General features: G+C 37.9%; 2 protein-coding genes across 2 annotated transcripts in view; one reads left to right on the plus strand and one right to left on the minus strand.

The window, feature by feature from the left end:
* Window positions 1-19,088, minus strand: part of INTS7 (integrator complex subunit 7) — an 83,364-nt gene extending 64,276 nt beyond the window's left edge. Inside the window, exons 1-4 of the mRNA XM_074385150.1 lie at window positions 18,871-19,088; window positions 7,495-7,624; window positions 6,603-6,749; window positions 3,401-3,538 (exon numbers count right to left, since the gene is read on the minus strand). Of these exons, the coding sequence (XP_074241251.1) occupies window positions 3,401-3,538; window positions 6,603-6,749; window positions 7,495-7,624; window positions 18,871-18,964 (509 nt within the window). The 5' untranslated portion in view covers window positions 18,965-19,088. The remainder of the gene's footprint in view (window positions 1-3,400; window positions 3,539-6,602; window positions 6,750-7,494; window positions 7,625-18,870) is intronic.
* A 160-nt stretch (window positions 19,089-19,248) lies between these two features.
* DTL (denticleless E3 ubiquitin protein ligase homolog) overlaps window positions 19,249-26,643 on the plus strand; it is a 66,385-nt gene continuing 58,990 nt past the window's right edge. The window contains exon 1 of the mRNA XM_003930377.3: window positions 19,249-19,472. Within this exon, the coding sequence (XP_003930426.1) occupies window positions 19,421-19,472 (52 nt within the window). The 5' untranslated portion in view covers window positions 19,249-19,420. The remainder of the gene's footprint in view (window positions 19,473-26,643) is intronic.

Raw genomic sequence — 26,643 nt, forward strand, 5'->3', positions numbered from 1 at the left:
GCATAACAACGTTTTGGTCAATGACAAACCACATATATGACAGCGGCCTCAAGATTACAGCAGAGATGAAAAATCCATATTGGCCAGAGATGTCTTGATTTCTGACCCAGTAAAGGCCTAGGTTAATGTATGTCTGTCTGTCTTTTGTTTTTTGAGGGGTCTCACTATATTGCCTACATTGGTCTTGAACTCCTGAGTTCAAGCAACCCCCTCCCCCCCACCCACCTCAGCCTAAGTAGCTGGAATTACAGGTGTGAGACATTGTGCGCAGCTGTCTTAATTTTAACACCATTTTAACAAAAAAAGCTTACAGAATAAGAACATGAAGAAATTATGTTTATACAGCTATACAATGTTTGTGTTTTAAGCTAAAAGTGTTATTATAAAAGAGTCAAAAAGTTAAAAGTTATGGTAAGGTAAGGTTAATTTATTATTGAATAAGGAAAAACTTTAAAAATGTAGTGAAACCTAAGTATACTGTGTTTAGGAAGTCTACAGTAGTGTACAGTAATGTCCTAGGCTTTCACATTCATTTACCACTCACTCACTGATCACCCAGAGCAAATTCCAGTCCTGCAAGCTCTATTAATGGTAAGTGCCCTATAAAGGCATACCATTTTGATCTTTTACGCCATATTTTTTCTGAGCCTTTTCTATGTTTAGATATACAAATACCACTGTGCTCCAATTGCCTGTTATTCAGCACAGAAAGTGGTTTACAACCTAACGGCAACACGTTATACCATATAACCTAGGTGTGTAATATGTTATACCATCTAGATTTGTGTCCTCTATGATGTTTGCACAATGATGAAACTGCCTAAAAATGCGTTTCTCAGAATGAACCCTAATAGTTAAGAGACAATTTACTGAAATTTTTTGAAGTCCTCAATACCAATGACTCTCTCAATAAGAAAAACAAAATGCTTATTTTCAAAGACACAAATAGAAACTGTATTTATTGAGATATTTCTGATCATTAATTACTGCTACATCTATTAATTTTGATCTGTGAAATTAAAAATTATATCCTGGCATTATCTACTTTTTCAATAAGAATTCCTGGAATTCTGGAGGTTTCTTAAGAATAGCTGAAGGGGTTGGGCATGGTGGCTCACGCCTATAATTCCAGTGCTTTGGGAGGCTGAGGTGGCAGATCACCTGAGGGCAGGAGTTCAAGACCAGCCTGGCCAATGTGCTGAAACCCTGTCCCTACTAAAAATACAAAAATTAGTTAGGCATGGTGGCCGGTGCCTGTAATCTCAGCTACTCAAGAGGCTGAGGCAGAAGAATCACTTGAACCTGGAGGTGGAGGCTGCAGTGAGCCAAGACTGAGCCATTGTACTTCAGCCTGGGCAACAAGATTGAAACTCTATATCAAAAAAAAAAAAAAAAAAAAAAAATAGCTGAAGAGTTATGTAAATACTTTTTTTTTTTTTTTTTAGACAGAGTTTTGCTCTGTCGCCCAGCTGGAGTGCAGTGGCACGATCTCAGTTCACCGCAACCTCTGCTGCCCAGGCTCAAGCTATTCCCCTGTCTCCAGCCTCCTGAGTAGCTGGGACTACAGGCACCTGTCACCACGCCCAGCTAATTTTTTTTTTTTTTTGGAGACAGAGTCTTGTTTTGTCACCAGGCACCAGGCTGGAGCGCAGTGGTGCGATCTCAACTCACTGCAACCTCCGCCTCCCGGGTTCAAGCAATTCTCCTGCCTCAGCCTCCTGAGTAGCTGGGACTACAGGTATGCGCCACCACGCCCGCCCAGCTGATTTTTTTATTTTTAGTAGAGATGGGGTTTCACCGTGTTGTCCAGGATGGTCTCGATCTCTTGCCCTTGTGATCCACCCACCTCGGCCTCCCAAAGTGTCAGCTAATTTTTTTGCATTTTTAGTACAGACAGGGTTTCACCATGTTGGCCAAGATGGTCTCAAATCTCCTGACCTCGTGGATCTACCCACCTCAGCCTCCCAAAGTGCTGGGATTACAGGCGTAAGCCACTGTGCCTGTCCACAGATAGTATTTTTTATGCTAAAAAAAACCTTATTTTTCAACTGGTTATAAAACTGGAACCTGTTCATGGCAAAATATAGGAAATTAACAAAAAGAAAATAACGATTGTATACCATCTTACCACCCAGAGATAAGATTTTGATATATACCCTTCAAGTCTTTTTTTCTATTGCATAAATACAATTAGGGCATTTTTTAAAACAAATCTGTTATATTACATAAGCTATTAGGGTTTTTTATTTTTTGTTTTTTGTTTTTGAGACAGAGACTTGCTCCCCCTCACCAGGCTAGAGTGCAGTGGCACGATCTCGGCTCACTGCAACCTGTCTCTCAGGTTCAAGCAATTCTCCTTCCTCAGCCTCCCAAGTAGCTGGGACTACAGAGCGCACACCACGACACCCAGCTAATTTTCGTATTTTTAGAAGAGACATGGTTTCACCATGTTGGCCAGGATGGTCTCAATTTCTTGATCTTGTGAACTACCCACCTTGGCCTCCCAAAGTGCTGGGATTACAGGCGTGAGCCACTGCACCTGGCCAGGGATTTTTTTTTTTAAACGAACCTATTATATTACACCTGCTTCCAAATATGTTTCTAAAAACATTCGTTTTAAGCTGTTACTGTATTCTATTGTATGATCATATTATAATTTATCTAAGCTCATTGGCAGAAAGTTAGGTTGCTTCTTTTGTTGCTGCAAGTTAATACTACACCTAGCATCCATACAAATAATTATCAGTACATATTGCTGATATCTTAGAATAAATTCTGGAAGTGAATTTTCTGGGTCAAATATTACCAAAACTCACTCCAGAAGGCAATGCTACTTTTCCTATCAGTCAGGGGGATATTATATTTTCTTTTACAGAGGATAAACAAGCCAATCAAACATGGTAATAAAACCATGGTCAACATTTAATCCTCCTGCCAAAAAAAATACTGTTCTGTAAAACAACAGTGTAAGACACAACATTCTGAATAGGTTAATATTGGTTTTAATTCAAGTCATTGTCTTTGCCAAACTGTGTACAGCTCTAATGCAAAACAAATCAACATTAGAAGATAGTAAGTACTTAATTTAGTATTAGAGATATATATGTCTGAGAGAAGCTCCTCAGTGACCAAAACTTCTGCTACCCATTGAAGCCTTCCCCAACTCATCTATGCTGATCTCGTCCTTCTGGAAACTCATTTCATTTACAATTAATGCCAACATTTGCACTTACATTTTCTATTTTAAGTATTTAAGTCTTATTTCCCCAACATAAGGTAAACCTTCTTGGTAAATATACATTTACACTTTCCTGAATCTCTTAGAGTTTATATACATTGATCAGTTATTCCTTCAAAAACTTTTCTTGGGAAGCCAAATTACTAAAAGGCATATGCTTACTTTGACTGTGCAGAGAAGTTTGCGGCAGCAAAAACAGCAGCTTCGACTTCTACATTATCATGTGAATCTAAACTCTGACGAATACTATGATGAGCATTCTTCCTCTCAGGAATTATTGATGCCAGACTTCCCAACATCCTACAGAAACAGAGAAACCCAAGAAGATCGGATATACAATAAAGTCAAGGTCAGAAATGGAAGAGGCAAGGCAAAGCCTGATTATCGAAACTAAAGTTTATAGGTAATTCCACCAAAACCAGTTAATAAAGCATAACTTTAGGAATCAGTGACTCAAATTTTAAACACTTTTACATACTTCAATATTTCAGAAAAATTAAAATGACTTGTCTAAAAAGCAAAGTTTTTAACAATCATCTTTGGTACATCCCAGGTACCAAACAGCCCAGAAAGGAAACTTTTGAATTATTAAAGCATCAAAATATCAATTTTCCAATGTTGCATAAAGAAGTCCATTTCAGCAAAACATTAAGAATATAGCATTTTTGCTATTAAGCAGATACACAAAGTAAAAAAAGTAAGACCTCCCAATCTTTTTTTTTCCACATCAGTAAATAGTGGTATGATGATTTTCAAATGCCCTCAAGATCCAGAAAACAGAGATTAAGGACACCCCTGCAGATCACACCAGAATCCACAAAGGTGTGGAAGTTAAAGCTTGGAAAACACAGCCCATGTTATAATAAAATTATACATTTAGAAAGGAAACAAATCTATTGTTTGTAATATAAACCACAGAAAACAGTTTGAAAAATCCTTTCAGCAGAAAGACATAAACTTTAGCAATCTGCAAAACACTGCAGTAAATAAAACCTACAATCTTCCTACAACGACAACCTCCTTCAAAGTCAACATCCTAAATAACTTTCCAACATGACATGTAATCACCTAATTATTTCTTGGAACTATACTCAATTAAAAATTAGTATTGTTTCTATAAGCAAGATACTAAAAACTAAATATGTAATTTATATATAATTTGAAAAGTTTTGAAATTATATATTTTTCAAAAGAAAACAAATTACTATTAATCTGTTATACCAGAAAAGATTACACCAGGGTAATACTGACACAATTAATGACGTATTCCTACTGCTTCCAGCTTAATTTTTCTCTACCTAATGAGAAACTCCTCCAAGAATGTTTACAAAACAGGTCCTATATGGCAAACTTCCTAAGGCCTTGTGTGCCTGAGAGTCTTTTTATTTTACTACTCTTTTAAATGAAAAGTGGATTAGATATAAAATTCTTAGCTCAATTTTCCATTAATACTTTTTGCATCAAGTTTTTCTGTTGAAAAATCTGATTTCAATCTAATTTTTTTTTTCCTTTAAAGTGATCCTTCTTTTTGGAAGCTTTCTAGAGATTGCTGGTTTTACTGATAACCACAATGCTTAAAAAAAGAACTGAGGTAAGACTCAATTTTCTTGACTTAAAGAAGGGAAAACATGCAAAATGAATAACAACCAAATATTAATCTACATTCTTATCAAAATATTCAGGCTAGCTCTAAATTATTTATGAATTTCATTCCACCAGTTAAATTCTATCCTTCTCTATTATCTTTTGATATTAAAAAACAAAACCACATTTGTGAAAAACAATTCAAACATTACAAAAAAATGGAAAAGGCTCTTGTAATCTATAACCAAATGACTCTACCAAAGATAATCACTGTTAACAGTATGTATTCCTCTAGATTATTTTCCTGAGCCTAAACATATATATTAGTATTAACTGACAAAATGGATACTATTTGACTACCTTTTAAAACTTAATATCTTTCTACCTTAGTATATGTACACTCACAACTCACTTTATTCTTTAAAAAAGTTATACAGGAGTCCACAAATAACTATAACCATGTTGATTTTTCCTCAATTTTTCATTCTACAAAAATGATACTATAATCATCTATATACACATATTCACCAACTTCAAAAAATTATTTCTTTTAAAAATTCCTATAGGCTTATTTGTTGAAGTAAAGGGTAAAAATATCTTAAATTTAAATTCTGGGCCAGGTGCAGTGGCTCACGCCTGTAATCCCAACATTTTGGGAGGCCAAAGTGGGGAGATCACCTCAAGTCAGGAGTTCAAGACCAGCCTGCCCAACATGGTAAAACCCCATCTCTACCAGTAAACTATAAAAATCAGCCAGGTGTGGTGGTGGTACCTATAATCTCAGCTACTCAGGAGCCTGAGACAGGAGAACTGCTTTGACCATAGGAGGCAGAGGTTGCAATAAGCTGAGATCATGCCACTGCACTCCAGCCTAGGTGATAGAGTGAGACTCCATCAATCGACAGATAGACAGATAGACAGATAGATAGACAGATAGATAGATAGATAGATAGATTCTATTGAATATAGTTTTCAAAAGATAAAAATCAATTAACTGACTTTAAAATATCACATACTGCTCACAGTTTAATCACTCAAAAGGCAAAGAAATGACAAAGGCACTAAATTCTGAACAAGAAGGAAGAACTGATTCCTGGTGTGGAAAAAAGGGCACTCAGGGACGATGTGACATCCCGAACTTCCTAGTTAAAAAGATTGTCTGGGCAAGGTAGGTCAGAAATGAACCCTATAATTTAGGAAAGTGAACTGCAAAAAATGTAAAAAGTTATAGTTATGAGTCTATAAACAGCAGAGCTAAAAAGATAATATGGTTCAAGCTGGATATAAAGCTTACAAAATGAAATTCTAAAAAATAAATTTTTTATAATATGCCAAGAAAGAAAAGAAAAAGCTAAAGAAACAATAGTGGTTTTATCTGATGTTCTCCAATGAGATCGAATATAATTTATCACATTAAAAATGATCACATAATCAAGAAAAACTATAGAAAACTAACAGAAAACAGTAAGTACAAGGTCAGGAAGGCAAAGTTCAAAATGAGCTGAGGCTAAGCTATATTAAGATCCACCAAGTTATTTGACCAGAACATCTACTTACATAGCGATGCATTTCAAACACAAGTTAGGCAACAACTTATAAACAAAACAGTAATATACATGTTGACTAAAAAGCATTTACAGATCAGGATGGTTATCACATTTCTGCACTGACTCTTAGTCAAAAAAACAAAACCAACTTCTAATATTCAAAATGAAAAATGTAAATATGTTGCTTTTTTTGTTCACATAATCTTATAGTGAATTATTATAATACGGTATACCGGAGTGTGATGGCTCTTGCCACGGGATCATTACTATGAATCACAGAAAAAATTCTCTTCACAAATTCATCCACATTTAGAATCTTCTCCAAATGTTTCTCACTTTGTTGGGTAACTTTAAGAACACATAGCCTCAGGAAATTATTTCTAGAAAAAAAAATAAAATAAATTAGGTCACTTTAGAAAGTAATATTTAATTAGGGACTAAAGCAACACTAGTGATATTCAATTTTAGCAACATGCTAATATTTTTCAATTTTATCATTATTTGTCTCACTACTAAAAGAGTTACCTAAAGTTTGTACTTTAGGTAGACACCAAGTATAACCAATCAGCTACGCTATAATCTTGCTGCAAAACACCAAAATGGCAGTGACACAAGGAGAAGCTCTAGAGCAGAACTAAATCTCCTCAAATTATAACCAAGGCCAGGAAGTCAGATGGGCTTTTTCTTCTCTTGGGCTTTCCACGACTTCTTTTCTCCTTCAGGTGTGGTACTGGGTACATTATGAGCACATGAATGCACAAAGAATGGCAGAAAGCAGCAGAAGAGGGAACGGAAGGGGGAGAAAAAGCAAACAGGTATGTATTCAGTGCTTGCATGTTTCAGGTACTTCACAGACATGCATCTCATGTACAAAGCCACAGATTTTCCTGAATTACATAGTAAAATATTAAGGTTATCTGAATTTTATTCTGTTCCCCAAATAAATATTCTCTAAATTATACTCATTTTTGCTTTAAATGTCATGAAATCTCACACAGTCATGTGTGTCCACTAACGGTAACTAACAAGGTGGAAGTCCTATCAGGCAAAAAGAAAAAGACCACAATATAAAACAAGAACTATGAACAAAGTATTTTAGGATACTGAGGCTTTAAAAAGACTTACCCAACTCTGAAAACATCAGCTAACTTTAGAAATGCAGAATTGATAAGAATAGGGAATGGATACTTCTGAAAAAGTCTGGGAAAGCGAACAACTGCTTCACACTGTTCACCAAGTTTGCCAGATCTTAGGCCTGTGAAAAGTACAGAGAGGGAAGAACAGTTTGTATATTTGTGACTACAAAGCAAAAATAAGCAAATATTAATTTACTACATAATAAAGAAATAATCATTCTTAAGAAACAGGTAAACTATATTCATTACCCTTTTAAAAGTAAAAATGGTATATGAAATAGTAATCTGGAAATCACTACTTTTAGATACATAATAATGAAAAAAATGTTTTAAAGATAAGAGTTAAGAATATTCAAAGCCATAAAACAAACCTCAACAAATTTAAAAGGACTGAAATCATACAATTTATGTTTTCCTAATTAAATTAAAAATTGGGGGAAAAAATGCAAGTTTAAATAACCCATAGGTGGTTGGACATGGTGGCTCATGCCTATAATCTCAACACTTTGGGAGGCTGAGACAGGACTGCTTGAGCTTGGGAGTTCATGACCAGCCTGAGCAACATAGTTAAGATCTCATCTCTACAAAAATAAAAAAATAAAAAAAATCCAAGTGTGGTAGTGTATACCTGTGGACCCAGCTACTGGGGAGGCTGAGGTGGATGGATCCCTTGAGCCTGGGAGGTTGAAGCCATAGTGAACTGTGATTGTGTCACTGTACTCCAGCCTGGGCAGCAGTGTAAGACCCCACCTCAAAAAAAATTTTTAAATAACAAATAACCCACAGTTGAAGAAATTAGAAAAATATTTTGAATTGAATGAAAATAAAAGCACAATCTATGGGATGCAACTAGAGTAGTGCTTCAAGGAACACTGATAACATTGAAGGCTTATATTAAGAAAGAAGAAAGTTCTCCAATCAACGATCTAACAAAGACACCAACATAATTCAATGCGGAAAGGATAATCTTTTAAACGTGATTCTGGAAAAACTAGATGAGCATAGGCAAAAAGAATTACCCTCCACCCTTAAGTTGTATCATACACAAAAATTAACTCAAAATGAATCACAGACCTAAGTGTAAGAGCTAAAATTATAAACTATGTAGAAGAAGACATAAAGAAAAACTTTATGAACTTGCGTTAGGCAAAGAATTCTTAGATTAAAAAAAGGCATAAACCATAAAATTAAAAAGTAGTAAGTTAAATTCCATCAAAATTAAAAACTTCTGCTCTTCAAAAGACACTGTTAAGAAGAAGAAAAGACAACCCACATACTGAAAGAAAATATTTACAAAACACATACGTGATAAAGGACTTCATCCACAGTTGCTGCAACTCAGTAAGACAAACCAATTTTTTTAAATGAACAAGAATTGAAGAGAAATTTCATTGAGGAAGAAATATAGATGGCAAATATAAGCACATGAACAGATGCTCAGCACTGTCATCGGGGAAATGAAGATTTAAAACTCCAATAAGATACCACTACACATTCACTAGAATGGCAAAAACTTTAAAAAGACTGATGGGACAGGGTGCGGTGGCTCACGCCTGTAATCCCAGCACTTTGGGAGGCCGAGGCGGGTGGATCATGAGGTCAAGAGATCGAGACCATCCTGGTCAACAAGGTGAAACCCCGTCTCTACTAAAAATACTAAAAATTAGCTGGGCATGGTGGCGCGTGCCTGTAATCCCAGCTACTCAGGAGGCTGAGGCAGGAGAATTGCCTGAACCCAGGAGGCGGAGGTTGTGGTGAGCCGAGATCGCGCCATCGCACTCCAGCCTGGGTAACAAGAGTGAAAGTCTGTCTCAAAAAAAAAAAAAAAAAAAAAGACTGATGATGTCAAGTGCTAATAAGGATATGGGGTAACTATAACTCTCATACATTGTTAGTGGGAATGTAAAACTGTACAGCTCTTTTGACAACACTCTGGCCCTTTCCTTTCTCATTTTTCTTTTATTTTAGTTTCGGGGGTACGTGTGCAAGTTTGCTAATGGCTATACTGTGACACTGAAGTCTGGGGTACAAATGACCCCATTACCCAGGTAGTGAGCATAGTACACAATAGGTAGTTTTTCAACTCTTCCCTTCTCCCTTCCTCCCCACTTTTAGAGTCCCCAGAGTTTATTGTTCCCCTCTTTATGTCCATGTGTACCCAATGCTTAGCTCCCACTTGTGAGAAGATGCAGTAGTTGGTTTTCTGTTCCTACATTAATCTGCTTAGGGTAGTGGCCTACAGTTGCATCCATTTTGCTGCAAAAGACGTGTTTTCATAGTTTATGACTGCATAGTATTCCATGGTGCATATGTACCATATTTTCTTTATCCAGCCCATCATTGACAGGCATCTAGGTTGATTCCACATCTTTGCTATTGTGAACAGTGCTGAGATAAACATGGGCCCATGTGTCTTTTTGGTAGAATAATTTAGTTTCCCTTGGATATATATACAATAATGGGATTACAGGGTCAAATGGCAGTCCTAAGTTCTTTAAGAAATCTCCAAACTGCTTTCCACACTGGCTGAACTAATTTACATTCCCACCAACAGTGTATATATAAGCATCCCCTTTGCTTCACAGCCACACCAACATGTTATTTTTTGACTTTTCAATAATGGCCATTTTGACTGGTATGAGACGGTATCTCACTATAGTTTTAATTTGCATTCTCTGATGATTACTGATGCTGACCACTTTTTCATGTTTGTTGGCTGCTTGTATATCTTTTTTGTGTTTGTTGCTTGTATATCTTCTTTTGAGAATGTCTGTTCATGTCCTTTGCTCACTTTTTAATAGGGTTTTTTTTTTTTTTGCTTGTTGAATTGTTTATGGTCCTTATAGAGTCTAGATATTACACCTTTGTCAGATGCCGAGTTTGCAAATATTTTCTCCCATTCTGTAGGCTGTCTGCTTACTCTGTTGATAGTTTGTTCTGCTGCACAGATGCTCTTGTTTAATTAGGTCCCACTTGTCAATTTTTGGTTTTGTTGCAATTGCTTTTGAGGACTTAGTCATAAATTCTTTCCCAAGGCTTATGTCAAGAATGGTGCTTCCTAGGTTCTCTTCTAGGATTCTTATAGTTTGAGGTCTTACATTTGAATATTTAATCCACCTTGAGTTAATTTTTAAATATGGTGAAAGCTAGGGGTCCAGTTTCATTCTTCTGCATAGGGCTAGCCAGCTATTCCCACACCATTTATTGTACAGGGAATCCTCTTCCCATTGCTTATTTTTATGCACTTTGTTGAAGATCAGATGGCTGTAGGTGTGCAGCTTTATCTATGGGCTCTCTATTCTGCTGGTCTATGTGTCTGTGTGTGTACCAGTTCCATGCTGCTTTGGTTACTGTAACCTTACACGATAGTTTGAAATTGGGTAATGTGATGCCTTCAGTTTTATTTTGCTTAGGATTGCTTTGGCTATTTAGGCTCCTTTTTGGTTCCACATGAATTTTAGAAGAGTTTTTTTTTTTCTCTAATTCTGTGAAAAATGATGTTGGTAGTTTGATAGTAATCGCACTTTGTAGATCGCTTTGGGTGGCTCTCCTTGGGAAAGAGGAAGTGAGAAGTCAGGCTGGCTCTGAAGGATAGGAGCTAAGGTAAAAAGAAGGAAGAAGTGTTTTAAAGGCCTATTGTTTAGTGACAACCCTGGGTTGGGGTAGTATGGTACTCATCTTCCTTGCTCTAGGCCAATTTTGCAAGCACAGGAAAATAGAAGCTCAGCACATTCTGGTTCTAGACTAAGAGGAGTTAGACATTTTATTTCTGTTGCTTGCTACAGGAAGAATGCCCTGATCATAATACCACTAATCATAAGAATACTACTGTAAGCCCAGAGACAAGATTGAGAAGAAGGAATGTGATTGCCCTATCTATATTTTTTATTCTTCCACCAAAAAAAAAAAAAAAAGACAGATCTCTCTTCCTTTTCCGTGCCTAAACAGTGCTTAACTCAGTTGCAACATGCATGTAGACCTGGGGAAGTAAAACAGGCTGTAAATCATTTATTCATTCAAAATTCATTTGGCAGTAATAAAGCATTCATTATTCTAATCATATTTTGCACTTAAAATGTGCAGAGCATTTTGCTAGGCTACTGGTTTTCAGCTTGGTTCTGCATCAGAAACATCTGTTAAGTTTTTCAAAAACATCTATACCAGGGGCTCTACTCCAAACCTACTAAATACATGGGGCAGAAGCCCAGGCATGTTTAACTGCTTTGAAAAGGTTAGAACCTAGGTTTTTGTTTTTTTTTTTTTTGAGACAGAGTCTCACTCTGTTGCTCAGGCTGGAGTACAGTGGTGCAACGTCAGCTCACTCCAGGTTCAAGAGATCCTTGTGACTCAGCCTGCCGAGTAACTGGGATTATGGGCATGCCGCACCACACCCGGCTAATTTCTGCATTTTTAGTAGAGACAGGATTTCACCATGTTGGCTAGGCTGGTCTCAAACTCCCAATCTCAGGTGATCCTCCCACCTCAGCCTCCCAAAGTGCTAGGACTACAGGTGTGAGCCACTGCACCTGCCAGCACCTAGATTCTCAAGTTAACTTCTGCCAATTGATAACTTATTTCACTAGCCTGCCCACGCTGATTATACTGGAGTTAGAAAACTACTAGGCTGCTGAATTTGGTCCTCAGAATGCTTTTATCTGACAGGCACAATGTTTTCAAAGATTTGGAACACACTGTCAAGTTTTACAAATCATACTTCACATAAAACCCCAGGATCTCTTGTTTTAGAAAAGTAAAAGATCTGAAATGTTACCGAAGAATGTAGCAGTGCCTGATCAAAGAAACATAGTAGTACTGCAGAAACATTACAGTATTGCAGGTCTGCGTATTCCACTGTATGACTTTCAGCAGCAATTTTTGACTGCCTTTGGGAATACATGAGTAGAATGGAACCCTGGATGAGAATTTGAAGTACTGGTAAGAAAGTAAATAAAGTTAATAAAATGAGAGACCAAGAAATCGAAGCTAAATAAAGAAGTAAAACAGGTATAGAAAAGTAGAGCTGCGATATATTCAGGTCTGAATGAAAATAAAGACTAGCCAAAACAGCAGTTAATCATAATGATAATGACGATACAGATGAAGTGCTTATTCTGTGCCAGTCACTCTACTAAGCACTTTACATGTATTAAAGTCTCACTAAAAATCACATAAATTAGATACCATTATTTTCCCCATTTGAAAGGTGAAGAAACAGGCACAGACCAGTTAAGCAATTTGCCTAAGAAACAACAATGCTAATAAATGGCAAAGTTCGGATTCAAATTCTAGCAATGTGGCTCCAGAAGCTATAGTGATAACCATTATGCTAAAATGCATCTCTAGCAAGCAACTAGAAAGAAAGAGATTAAGATTTAAGAATGAGGCATTTAAATTAGTGATTAAATGGTGGAATTCTGAGGTGACAAATTCTAGGGAATTAAAGAGGAATGCCATAAATTATGGTACTCTTGGGGTTTGGGATATATATTAATCAAGTTTTCAAAACAGCACAAATCTCCAAGTAGCATCTATCAGCAGTTCTTAGCTGCAAGCAACAGAAGATACCTCTGGCTTATAAGACAGAAAATGCATTTATTAAAAGCCTAAGAGATATTTTAAGGCTCAATTTCTAGGAACACCTAATATCACACTACCAAACCAATTGGATGGAGGAACCCTGCCTTTGATAAGAAACACCAGATGCAACAATTAGCTCTGTTGTCATCTAGGAATACTGTAGCCATTGTTGTTGCTACTGTACACTAGAAACACCTCTGCTGCCAGGGCAAAACTGTCAGTGGACACTTCAACTCTTCTTTCTTGTATCTCTAACTTCTAAATCTCAGTGTGAAGGAGGTGTGCCTGACTGGCAGAGCCTAAGTCAGATCCTGCACTCTTGCAAGGGAAACTAGGAAATGAGTTTCTGCTTCTACCTTGACAGAGTTCATGATGTGGGACATTCCTTAAGCACAAAAAGAGTGTTCAAAGATATTAAGCAACCATCGACATAACTAACGTCCACTACAAAGAACACCACAAATAAAGCATTACCAAACTAACACAATTTAGGAGAATTTGTGAGATACATTTGTTTTAGCTAAGAGATGAAGATGATTCAAAATTGAACCATAACACATACATATCTTAAAGTCTACACATTAACAAAATGTGTGTGTGTGGGGGGAAGATGGGTAGAAATATGAACACAAGCATGCAACCTACAGCTTAAAAAACTGATGATGGCAAAGCCTTGACTTATATTTTAAAAGCACAAATAGAAACAAGTAAAATGACAATAAAAACTAATGATGCATTAATAAGGCAGCATCCATTCACCAAATTTCAGAAAATGTCTGTAATTGCATATGGTGAGATGTATGCAATGTTATCCAGCATGTACAAGTGAGAATACTAATTTATAATCTTAAACAAATTTGAGTTTATGAATACCAACTTCTAGGAATATTTAATAACTCACTTTGCAAATTCCAAGACAGTAGATCTTAGTTATATAAAGAATGAGTCTGTGGGTTTCAGTAAAAGTTGAAGAAGGCCCTTGAATTTTTGGATTAGTTCATAGCCCATCAGGGAATTACCAACCAGGCTGCTGGCTTTTAATGTGGCATTATTAAGTTGCCCAGTGTCTCACCTTAGCCTGAATTCTACATGACTTTTTTTTTTTTGAGACGGAGTTTCACCTTTTGATGCCCAGGCTGGAGTGCAATGGCGCGATCTAGGCTCACTGAAACCTCTACTTCCCGGTTTCAACTGACCTCCTGTCTCAGCCTCCCAAGTAGCTAGGATTACAAGTGCCTGCCACCACACTCGGCTAATTTTTCTATTTTTAGCAGAGATGGGGTTTCACCAGGTTGGCCAGGCTGGTCCCAAAATCCTGACCTTGGGTGATTCGCCCGCCTCAGCCTCCCAAAGTTCTAGGTGTGAGCCAGCAGGCCCAGCCTAATTCTACATGATTTAGGTCCACTTCTCAACACTCTGAGACTAAGTGTGCTCTGGCAGCAGAGATTCTCAGGAGAAATAATTTGACTTAGTGTGGGTCACATGACTACTTCTGAATCCGTCAGTTACGGCATGGAATTAGTAACCTGGAATAAATCAGGCTGCTTAGGCCTTTCTCTTCAGGAGGGGCTATGAAGATACTTCCCCAAAGGCCTCATGTTTGTTCATTGCAATACCAACAGCATCTGAGCCATATCGATAATGTAAAAGCAATCTGTGGTCTTTTTTGACGATCTTTTTTGATGGTCTGAGAATTCAGGTATTTTGGAATACAGGTGAGGTGACAGTGTCTAAGGGGAAAATTCAAGTGTAGAGATAGTTGTCCTCATTCACATTGGTTCTCTATTTCATAACTAAATTTTTCATTAAGCATACCACCGAGCTTTTCACATAACATTACATTCACCAGCATCTCCAGCAGCCACTCTACCCTCTACATTTCCCCCCTTCCCATTGCACCAGCTTCAAGAAAGGGCATGAGAATCACCTCTCTCTTCCCCATTGCTTTTACCTCATCCTTTCCAAGGTCAACACTGCAGAAAGCCGATAGGCTAAACAATGTCATTTAGAGACTCCTCTTTTCCCAGAGGGGAAGGAGATCTTGCGTAAGTTTTCCCAAATCATCAGGATAACCTCCCATCAGCTCATCTAAAAATGTTAAGACTAAGAAGTTATATTGGTGAAAAAGTTATACTAATTTTTGTGAGATGCATCCTTTATATTGCCAATTGTGTGTAATGATTATATCATGAAATGTGTCAGATAAACATAAGCTGTAATGTATCTGATTATGACACTTAACTCTGCTTACGTATGCTCAGCCTTACAGAAGCTCACTTAGCATGGCCATCAGCCTACAACTTTCAATGTCTTCCCATTGCACTCTGCATAAAATTCAACTTCTTGTCCTGATTAACAGCGCCACATTTGATCTAGCATAGTCTATCTCCTTACATTTGTATGCAAGCTCCTTAAAGATGTCTTGTTTGCCAATATAGCCCCTAGTCTGAGAACAGAGCCTAACACAATGCAGGTAGTCAGTAAATATTTGTTGAGTAAATGAATGGCTATCCCATAAATGATTATTTTCCTGTTACTAAGTACATCCAGAAGTAATAGAATTGAGTCAGCTTCAAAATAGTGTTCACTTATTCCTATAGAGATCAGAAACAATCAACTTACTGCCAGTGCTTGCTCAACAGACTCAGAATGAAGTATAATAGGTTATAAATATATAACAGGTTATGGATGGCAGCATTTTCCAAGTGTGTTTCTAAGGACACCAGTGCCACAAAATATTTCTTTAAAATAGAGTTTGAAGGTTACATCTTATGCATAACTGCCTACGCATCTCCATTTGGATGTCTAAGAGACATCTCAAATTTAACATGTCCAAACTGATTTGATTTCAGTAAACAGCAATACATACACCCTTCCAGTAGCTCAGACCAAAAACCTCTTAAGTTTTCTTGGCCACTTATTCTTACATCCTCATCTAATTCATTAGCAAATCTTATTGGCTCTACCTTGAAAATGTATCGAGAATCTCAGCACTTGACACACTTTCAGTGTCACCACCCTGGTCCAAGTCACTATTTTCTTTTCCCTGGATTGCTATAGTTGCATTCTCATTGGCCTCCCTACTTCGGTCCCGGGCCCTCCCCACTTCAGTCTATTCTCAACACAGTAGCCAGACTGATCCTTTTCAAAGGGGTCATATCATCTTACACACCTGCTGAAAATCTTCCATGGTCTCCTATCTCACTCAGAATGAAAGTCAAGTCTTTCTGATGGCTTGCACGGCCCTACTTGAACTGGACTCTGGTTATCTTTCTATACTCATTGCCTATTACTTTGCTCCAGATAACAGCATGCAAAGCGGGTTTCCACCTCAGGGTCTTTGCACTTGCTGTTCCTCCACTTGATTGAGAAGGCCTTTCTTGACTATCCTTCATAACATAAGAAATCAACTCCAGCCCCCGATCACTTTTCTCCAGCACCCTTCATTGCTTCATTTCCCTTTATAATATGTATCACTAACTATCACATGTTTGCTGTATTTGCTGAGGGTCTGTGCCTGCTGTCTAGAATGCAAGCTCTATAAGGGCAGGAGCTTTGTTTTGTTTCATTAAACTACCATGTTTCTAGTACAAAGCCATGTATCTGAGTGTGTGTGCAGAGGTGGGGGAGATATTTCAGAAACAGTATTTCTTGGAGTTTGGGAATGAAAAGAGTTGGAACTTGGAGCCTTCTGACCTTTAGCTCACAAAACAGAAATACTTTAACAGGTAAAAGATGAAACGACTCGATATTTAAAATACTTGACTATATTCTAAATGAAAGTGGCTATAACTTAATTTCCTAACAGCTTTAAAAGGTACTGTATCATGAGGTGAAAAAGAACAAGTTTTCTTTCTGAGCCTGAGATTCATTTGTAAAATACTCAAGCAGGGCATTGCTGGGAGGAGTGAAAATGATCACTTACTTTGTGCCTAGGATTGACACTTGCTATCTTTCTTACAGATATAAAATATTTTCATTTCAACTTTTCTTTTAAAAGAAAAAATTGTGGTCTTTTTATTACAACTGCAAAATTCTAGGGCTTGAACAATTCTAAACTCCTCTTCAGTGCCCTATCTGATCCCTGTTCCACAACCACTATACCACTGTCAGCATGGGATAAGCTCAGCTGGACCAGAATGGCAGAAAATGTCCTTAGAACTGGCAGGGATATTAGATGTTATCCTGATCTGTAATTTTCTCTGAGGAATAAGAAAGAAATGTATCAGAATGAAGAGTGTTTGAAAAACACATTTAATATTACAATTTTATTTTTCAGAGGAGAAAAACCCTATGGATTTGGTAAGAGGAAGAAAAGCTCAGTATCATTTTCTTGGTTGATAAGGGTGCACTAAAGACATGGAAACTCAACCAAGAGAATATTCCATTAGTGCGCTGTGACATTTTTGTGTTTATCAAAAGGAGGTAAAAGGTTTTTTAAGAGCCCGAGAAATTCTTATTTAAACTAAACCACTAAAAATGTTTACAGTTTAAAAAAGAAAACAAACAGAAAAAGAGTCTCAAAAAGTGAATAGACATGTCCAACTCAGAAAACTGGTTAGTGGCTCAAAGGGGAATTAAAGACACATCCTTCTGAGTTCTAGTCCAATTCTCTAACATGATACACTGGCTATGGTTAATCAAGATTTAATTGTATACCAGCTGCCAAAACGGTTCGCGTACAATAAAAATCCTTAATAGGAAACAAAGGTTTCATACTACTACTCCAGTTCTTCACTGACAAGTTTCTGACCTTGCCTCCCACATCCGTATCAAAGAAGGAAGGTGTATCTCTTCCGTATTTACTAAATGCTTCTTTGGCATACCATTAAGTCAATTAATAGAACAATTCTGCCAGCTCAATGGTACTGTACCCACTTTGCAGACAATAAACCGAGGCAACATGAAGTTAATCATAAAATTAGCGCCACTGAAATTGAACTCAGTGTAACCCGAAAGCTCCTTCTACACCAAGCTGCTCCCTGTAAGGAAACAGAACCCCTGGAACTTGTCTGCAGAGAATGAGCAGGGACCTTACTTTCTGTATGATCTTGGCCATATTTAGTCTGCCTTGTAAACCGCAGGTACCAGGACTACGGTAATCAAATGAATCACTGTAAAGTTGGTGCAAGATTACTATTCAGCACATTTGATGAAGACCTGATATCAACCGAACAGACTGAAAACCAACTTCACAATATCTTTGTAGTGTTTCTTAGACCCTAGCCACTGTCACTACTTAGAAAATCGGGGGACTTTGGGAGGCCGAGGCGGGCGGATCACGAGGTCAGGAGTTCAAGACCAGACTGGCCAACATGGTGAAACCCCATCTCTACTAAAAAATACAAAAATTAGCTAGGCACAGTGGCTCGTGCCTGTAATCCCAGCTACTCGGAAGACTAAGGTAGGAGAACTGCTTGATCCGGGACCAGGGAGGAGGTTGCAGTGGGCCGAGATCGCGCCACTGCACTCCAGCCTGGGCTACAGAGCGAGACTCCATCTCAAATAAGAAAAAAAGAAAAGAAAATCGAGGACTGTTCTCTCAACTGGTCAAAACAGGCTCCTCACTAGAGTTCGCTACTGGGTTAGCCGGTGTGAGGCCTATCAGACAATCCTGCAAATTTCCTGCAACATCCCGAAGGGGTCAAAGCCCACGCCCCAGCAAAAGCACTCTCCGCCCAGCGAGGAAATGCGCATGCGCTTTCCCGGCCTCTCGCAAGACTACCACCACCTGGTGGCGCCACCTTCCCCCATGCCGTTTCACCACTCAGCCCGCTCTTTCGAATACCTTTGTCCAATTCCATAAGGGCAGAGTTGGCATCCAGTTCCTGTTCGCCATAGCCGGCGTCTGCCAGGAAAGACTTAGTTGAGTTTGATGCCATGACCCGAACAGTTACTCGACTAGCCTAGTCAGAAAGATTGCAAATTCAGCCCCAGGACCGCCATCTTCTCCCGCCGCCTTCTTGCTGGTTTTTCCTCCGCGCGCTGTCAAGCCCTGTTACGCATGCGCCCTGGTCACCCCGCGGTTCGCCGGTGCCGCTGCTGCCCTCTGCGCAGGCGCTCACGGAGCTCCTGGACTCCTGGTTCCCGCGGCTGGGAGAAAAGGAGGCGGGGATCCGAAGGGGGAAGTGACTCTAAGGCGCCCCGACGCCGCTCGGAAGCCAATCAAAGAGCGTGACGTCAGTTTGGCGCGGAGTTTGGCGGCCGGGGCTTCTTACAGTGGCGGGAGTTGGAGGCGATAACGAGTCGTGTTTTGAGAGGCGAAAGCTGCGATTTCTGCTGGACTTAGAGGCATTTCTGCGACTTTTCTTTCAGCTGAGACTTTTCCTCCGGCCCTGATGCTCTTCAATTCGGTGCTCCGCCAACCCCAGCTTGGCGTCCTGAGAAATGGTGAGTTAACGGTCCCAACCGCTGCTCGCGGCTGGCGGAATTCATCTCCCACACGCCACCTCCTACCAGGGCCGACTCCAACTCAGCTTCTGAGTTCTCAAGGCAAGGGTAAATTAATGTTAACGGGGGCTACTGAGGAAAGCTGTGCTCTTTTAATCATAAACGAGGTTTTAAAATCGAAACGTAGGTAGCGACGTTGAAATAACTGCCTTCCAAGGCCCTTTGCAGCTGATATCTACATTGAGCGTTAACTGGAAAATGCATGCACTTGTGTGTATATGTTTCTTCTCAACAATTATTTGAGATGATCAAAACTGATACTTATTGACTAATTCATCTGTTTGTTGTAGAACCTTAGGGAACCCAGCTATTTGCTATGGATATGTATCAGTGAATATGACCCGCTCTTAAGAAACTCAGTCAAGCAGAGGATTATCTGCTTCTAACAGGATCAAAATCTTTTTTTCCACGTTTACTACATGGTCATAAAAATTTAAATTACAGCGTGAAAGATGCCTGTAACCACATCCCCCAGAGATGACCCCTGTTAATAGATTGAAGTATATTATTCCAGATGTTTTCCATGCTAGACGTCGTATCTATTATTTTCAGAAATAGAATCAAAATGTCATGTTTTTCACTTTAATGGTGTAAGTTGAACATATTCCCGTGTTTTTATGTAGAAATCTGACTTATTTTCTACAGTTCGTTAGGTTCTTAAACTAACGCATTGGCAATAAGAGATTTGAGGTCAGGTTTGGGTGTCATCAACCTAAACTTTCTGATAAGTTTCTTATAAGAGATTTAACTACCCAGACTAACCTTGGGCAGAAGTAAAATCTCACTCATGTAAAGGTCGACTATACCCAGAGGTTCTTTTTGCCCTTGAAACCATGTGAAACGAATCCAAGAAGGCAATTTTTATATTCAGGGATGTCTAGGAAAATGATATTGAGAAGGAGACTGAGAAGTAAGTCCCTCAACTTGCAGCTACCAATCTAAAACTTTATACCATCCTTATTTATTTCCTTCTTAGATAATCTTTGTAATTATACTCTAAATGCACCTCTTTCTATCTCTCCTGGGACCTTGTTTGAGTAACTTCTCTATCCTCTTTTTAAGAGTGATAGTACTGAAGTGGTTAAGAGCTCTGTCTTTGGAGTTAAACTGCCTGGGTTTTATTATACCTCCACACTTTATTATATGTGTGTCCTTGGGGAACTGTTCATCCTCAATTTTGTGACAGATTTTCTCCTCCTAATTATCCATGTGTTTACCTTTCTCTTCTCTATTTCCGTACTGAAATTCATTCATTATAATATGTTGCCAACTGAAATCTATACAATCATCTCCTTTCCTCTTCAGTGTTGGTGTTTCATCCTTGGCCCTTTTTCTTCTAGCTACTCGTATGGATGGTCATAGCAATAACCAGGGCTTCTTCCACTTCTACGTACAACCTTCTGTTTCTTATACAGTAAGTCCTCCCTTAATATCTAGATAGGTTCTTGGAAACTGTGACTTTAAGGAAAACAGTGTATAACTAAACCAAGTATACCGTAGGCTACTTGATAAAAACAAGAATTAAGTTCCAGTGGCATAATACAGGTCACACAAACACCACCAAACTCCCAAAGACCCAAAACACTTTTAATATTAAATATTGAAATAATTGTGCTATACATACATTTGAGAAAGATTAATAAAAACAAATGAGATAGTTATTTACCCAAGTTTTGGTGCATCACTCGGTCATAATGGTGGTGGGCTAAATCAAGGAACAAATATTTGAAAAGTGAAAATTGAAAGGAGTACCTCCTACCACCACCCAGTTCAAAAACAGTCACAAATATGGCAGCTCACTGAGCCCTGTCATACCAAATTGTTTATTATCATTCATTACTATCATTCATTCATACTATCATTCATTACTATGATTATCGTAGAGTTTACAAACTTTTACTTTACAGTTATTTGTATTCATTTATTTTCTGACACACTTAATTCCACTTCAGGCCTGTGGGTGCCTAAAGCCTACCCTGGCAGCTCATGGTGCAAGGTGGAAACCAGCTCTGGACCAGCCACTATTTCATCACAAGAAGCCCTCACACACAACCATGTCTACTGGGACCACGTAGTCATGCCATTGAACCTAATATACACATCTTTGTCATGTGGGAGGAAATCAGAGTACCTGGAGAAAACCCCTGTGAACATGGGGAGAACATGTGCAAACTCCATATAGCCAGTGGCCTCAAACAGGAATTGATATTTTTCTCATGAACAGTATGAGGAAATGATATTGTACAAAATGATGTTATTGGAAGATTTCCTGTGCTTGAGATTCATTTTTATAAAATCTGAGAGGGTTGATTTTTCATCCAGATGGTCAGTCCCACAAGCATCTCAAACTCAAATGCCCAAAACTGAACTCATTTTTTTCCCTAAACCTGGTATATTACCATTTTAGGGAGTGGCTTCATTATTTAAACCAGTTTTCCCAGCCGGAAACCTGAGTCAATTAAAAACTTCTTCATCTTCTTCATAGATATACATTGAGAACATTTCCTTAAATTCCCTGGAGTCCATCCTCTCCTATCTATTCTGATTCTGCATCTTTACTGTGTCTTGGATGTGTTCTATTTTTACTATTCCATTCGCCTAGGTTAGGCCCTAATACCTTGTCTGGTTTGTAAGAAGTCTCCCAAATGGCCTCTTAGTTTCTCTCTCTACAGTTTATTCTCCATATTGCTGCTAATGATTCTTCTAAAATGGAAATCTGATTACTCTCCTGTGTATTTTTAAATTGATATCTAAAAGCTTTTAGCATAAATTTTTAAAAACGCAGAGTGGCCGGGCGCGGTGGCTCACGCCTGTAATCCCAGCACTTTGGGAGGCTGAGGCGGGTGGATCACGAGGTCAAGAGATCGAGACCATCCTGGTCAACATGGTGAAACCCCGTCTCTACTAAAAATACAAAAAATTAGCTGGGCATCGTGGCACGTGCCTGTAATCCCAGCTACTCAGGAGGCTGAGGCAGGAGAATTGCCTGAACCCAGGAGGCGGAGGTTGTGGTGAGCCAAGATTGCGCCATTGCATTCCAGCCTGGGTAACAAGAGCAAAACTCTGTCTCAAAAAAAAAAAAAATGGAAAGAATGTAATTTCTGACCATATTGGGAATATTGACATTTTAAAATAAAAATCCTGTATCACTCTTCTAAGTGTATCTAATATAACGTAAATACTATAGTGATTTGATAATCACATCATCCATTTTTTAGAAAAATAAATCTCCTCTTTAACTGCTAGACATTCCAGGTAGCTGCTTTTTCCTCTTGAATTTATTTCCATTTCATTTCTCCCACAGAATTTCTCCTAATGTAATTTAATTTTATGCTTGAAAAGCTCTTTTACTAATCACTATCATACCCGTGTCAAAAAATGTATTTAAATTGCTGTTTCCTATCAGAAGCCTCCAAGTGTTAAAACTTCATTATGGATTGAATTTTCAATATAATTATTAGTACTATATGATTGATTGAAACAATATAGATTACCAATTTTGATTATTATTAACCAAAAGTAAAACTTTTTTGGAAGGACATCTTTTACAGAGATGAATTTGGGTGTTTATGGTTCCTTTACTGAAGGAAGTATTATCTCTTAGTTAAGTTTCCAGAAGTTTATTTAAAACATTATTTAATATATTATTTAAATAAAATATTTTTATTTAAAAATATTTTGGCACTGAAAAGTTTTTATACTTTGGATCAATGCAAGGTTTTTAAGATTGGGCCATGGGAATGTCTTTCTTTTGTAAAGTAGAAAAAAGGAAGTAATGAAAGGAAGGGAAAAAAGGATACCTCAATCTCCTGAAAGACATCAGGTTTTTCAGACAGGTGAGTTTTGGAAATGTGTATGTAGTCATCCAATTGCTTATAAATGGAGATACATTCTGAGAAATGCATCATTAGGTGATTTTATCATTGTACAAACATCACAGAGTGTACTTAACACAAAGCTAGGTAATGTAACCTACTGTATACCTAAGCTATATAGTTTATTTTTCTTAGGCTATAAACCTGTACGGCATATTATTGTATCAAATACTGTAGGCGACTGTAACACAATGGTTTGTGTATCTAAACATAGAAAAGGTGCAGTGAAGATATGATACAAAAGATAAAAAAAAAAATGGTACACCTGTGGAGGGTGCTTACTATGAATGGTGAATGGGAGCTCACAGGACTGGAGGTTGCTCTGGGTCAATCAGTGAGTGAGTGATCAGTCAACGTGAAGACCGGGGATGTTATACTACTGTAGACATTATAAACAATCTACACTTAGGCTGCATTAAATTGATTAAAAATATTTTCTTCAATAATAACCTTAGCTTATTATAACTTTTAAATTTACAAACATTTTAAATATTAAAACTTTTTGGCCCTTGTGGTAACAGGTAGCATAAAGCACAGACACGTTGTATAATTGTACAGAATACTTTATTTCTTTATTTTCTTACTCTGTAAGCTTTTTTATTTTTAGTTTTTTCGTTTTTCTTAATTTTTTGAACCTTTTGTTAAAAACTAAGACACAATAGGAATTTTTAAGCTCCATTACAATCTTGTAAGACTACTATTGTGTATGCGGTCTGTCTTTGGCCAAAATGCCATTACATGGTATATGACTGTATATTGAAGTTGAGTACAGTGATACCTCCTTTGAAGGATATGTTCCAAGACCTAACCCTATGTATGCCGTGTTTTTTGCTATACAGACATTTACCTATGATTAAGTTTAATTAGGCACAGTAAGAGATGAACAATAACTAAGAATAAAGTAGAACAATTTTAACAATATTCTATAGTAAAAGTTATGTGAAGGTGGCCTCTTGGAATATCTCATTGTACTATGCTTACCCTTGTGATGATGTGAGATGACATAATACCTGCATGATGAGATGAAGTGAGGTGAATGATCTAGGGAGGGACTGTGATATAACATTAGGCTACTGCCAACCTTCCAACTTTGTGGCATACAAAGCAGGTAAATGACTAAAGAGCAGGTAATGTATATGGCGTGGATGCTCTGGACACAGGTATGATTCATATCCTGGACAGGTCAGGGTAGGGCAGTGTGAGATTTTCTTGCTACTCAAAATGGCACACAATTTAAAACTTATGAATTGTTTAATTTCTGGAATTTTCAATTTAATAGTTTCAGACTATCGTTGACCATAGGTAACTAAAACCACGGAAAGCGAAACCATGGATAAGGGGTGACTACTGTATCTGGAAATTGAGACTCTGAAAACTCTTATGTTATTGTATACTACTTGGAATATCTGCATGTATCTCCAGGGGCTTAAGTTGTACAATAAGGAAATAATAGCCTTTTCCAAATGTGTTGTGGAAGAAAGCATTATGCTTTCATGGTCATAACACGGTAAGAATCCGGAAATAGCTTAGGGTGGTTCATCAGTGAAATATGTATTGCAGGGATTGCAGAAGTGGAGGGGTAGGCAAGGACTAATCACATCACCATTAACAATTGGGATGTTAATTGTAGTCAATAAGCCAGAGTTAAAGAGTCATTGTTTAATTCTAAAAAAATTATATGTTTTTCAGAGTGTATCATCTTCATTTCAACCAAGTTGTTTAAAAGTCCTTTTTGAGTTTGTATTTTGCAGTTGATTTTTTTAAAAAATTCCAAAACACAAATGTGTATTTACATAACCTTTGAACAGAGGCTTTTGTTTTTTCACATTTATTCTGTAGATGGATACTTCGGTGAACTCAACATGACTAATCATCGCATTCTTTCAGTTGTCTTTACAGCTCTTTTACAATGATATATGATATTGAAATTATGACATAATGCCCTCAGAACTAATTATTAAATTTGGATTAAATTTCGTTGCTGCCCTTCTACTGATTATTTCAGGTTATGTCTGGGTGGACATCCAAATGTAGATTTGTTTGAAGTTAAGTCAGGTTAAGATGTATTCCCCATATAGAACTTTTGAAGAAAAGTGAGAATTCAAAGTATCCTAAAATTCGGTTTGTCAATTATTTAAGATGATTTTAATATATTGTAAACTCAGCGTTTCCTCCAATGCTTAATGAACATTTGATTTTCAGTAATTACTTGTTGAATGAATGTTTCTTTTATATATTTAAAATGTGTTAACCACAAATCAGTATGATAAAAACAAATCTCTGAAGATGTCTTACTATGTGGGACCGTAGTGCACATTGGTCTCTGACCCAAGCAGAATAAACTTTTTTTTTTTTTTTTTGGAGACGGAGTTTCGCTCTTGTTACCCAGGCTGGAGTGCAATGGCGCGATCTCGGCTCACCGCAACCTCCGCCTCCTGGGTTCAGGCAATTCTCCTGCCTCAGCCTCCTGAGTAGCTGGGATTACAGGCACACGCCACCATGCCCAGCTAATTTTTTGTATTTTTAGTAGAGACGGGGTTTCACCATGTTGACCAGGATGGTCTCGATCTCTTGACCTCGTGATCCGCCCGCCTCGGCCTCCCAAAGTGCTGGGATTACAGGCTTGAGCCACCGCGCCCGGCCTAATAAACTTTTCTTCTATTCCGAATTTCCTGTTCTATGTTCTAACTTCAGTGAAAATTTACCCATCATTCAAGACCTCCTGTAAAGACTTCCCTGACCCATTACCGCTAGCCAGGGCTAACTAAATGTTTTCTAGGGGTCAGTACCAAGATACTATGATTGTTGCTATTAACATTTTAGAGTCCTGCAATTTCAGCACTAAAGGAAAAAGGAACTAACCTTAGTATGAGTGAATACGTTACTGGCTGTAGTAGGTGCATTGACATATTATTTTCTTTGTCTTTTTGACCATTGGATTTTGTATGATGTTCCAAGTAACTTAAGAGTTTATAGTAATGTTGTTGATTTAGTCACTCCAAAAACATAGTAAGGATTTAATGGAAGGGAATGGCAGTTTTAATAGAATGCTTTTGTGGTAGTCTCTTAGGAGAATGGAGAAGATCTTAATATGCAAAGGCCTCTTGTTTATTCTTATCTCAATGAACTAGTGAGAGTCTCCATTTAAGATAGTAAGCCCAAAGCCATACCTCCCCAGAAGTAGGAAGTGTTCTTTCGTTTGTTCCTTAGGATTCCTTAAGAAAACAACAGGAACT

The sequence above is a fragment of the Saimiri boliviensis genome, chromosome 14 (assembly GCF_048565385.1).
Source record: "Saimiri boliviensis isolate mSaiBol1 chromosome 14, mSaiBol1.pri, whole genome shotgun sequence".
NCBI lineage: Eukaryota > Metazoa > Chordata > Mammalia > Primates > Cebidae > Saimiri > Saimiri boliviensis.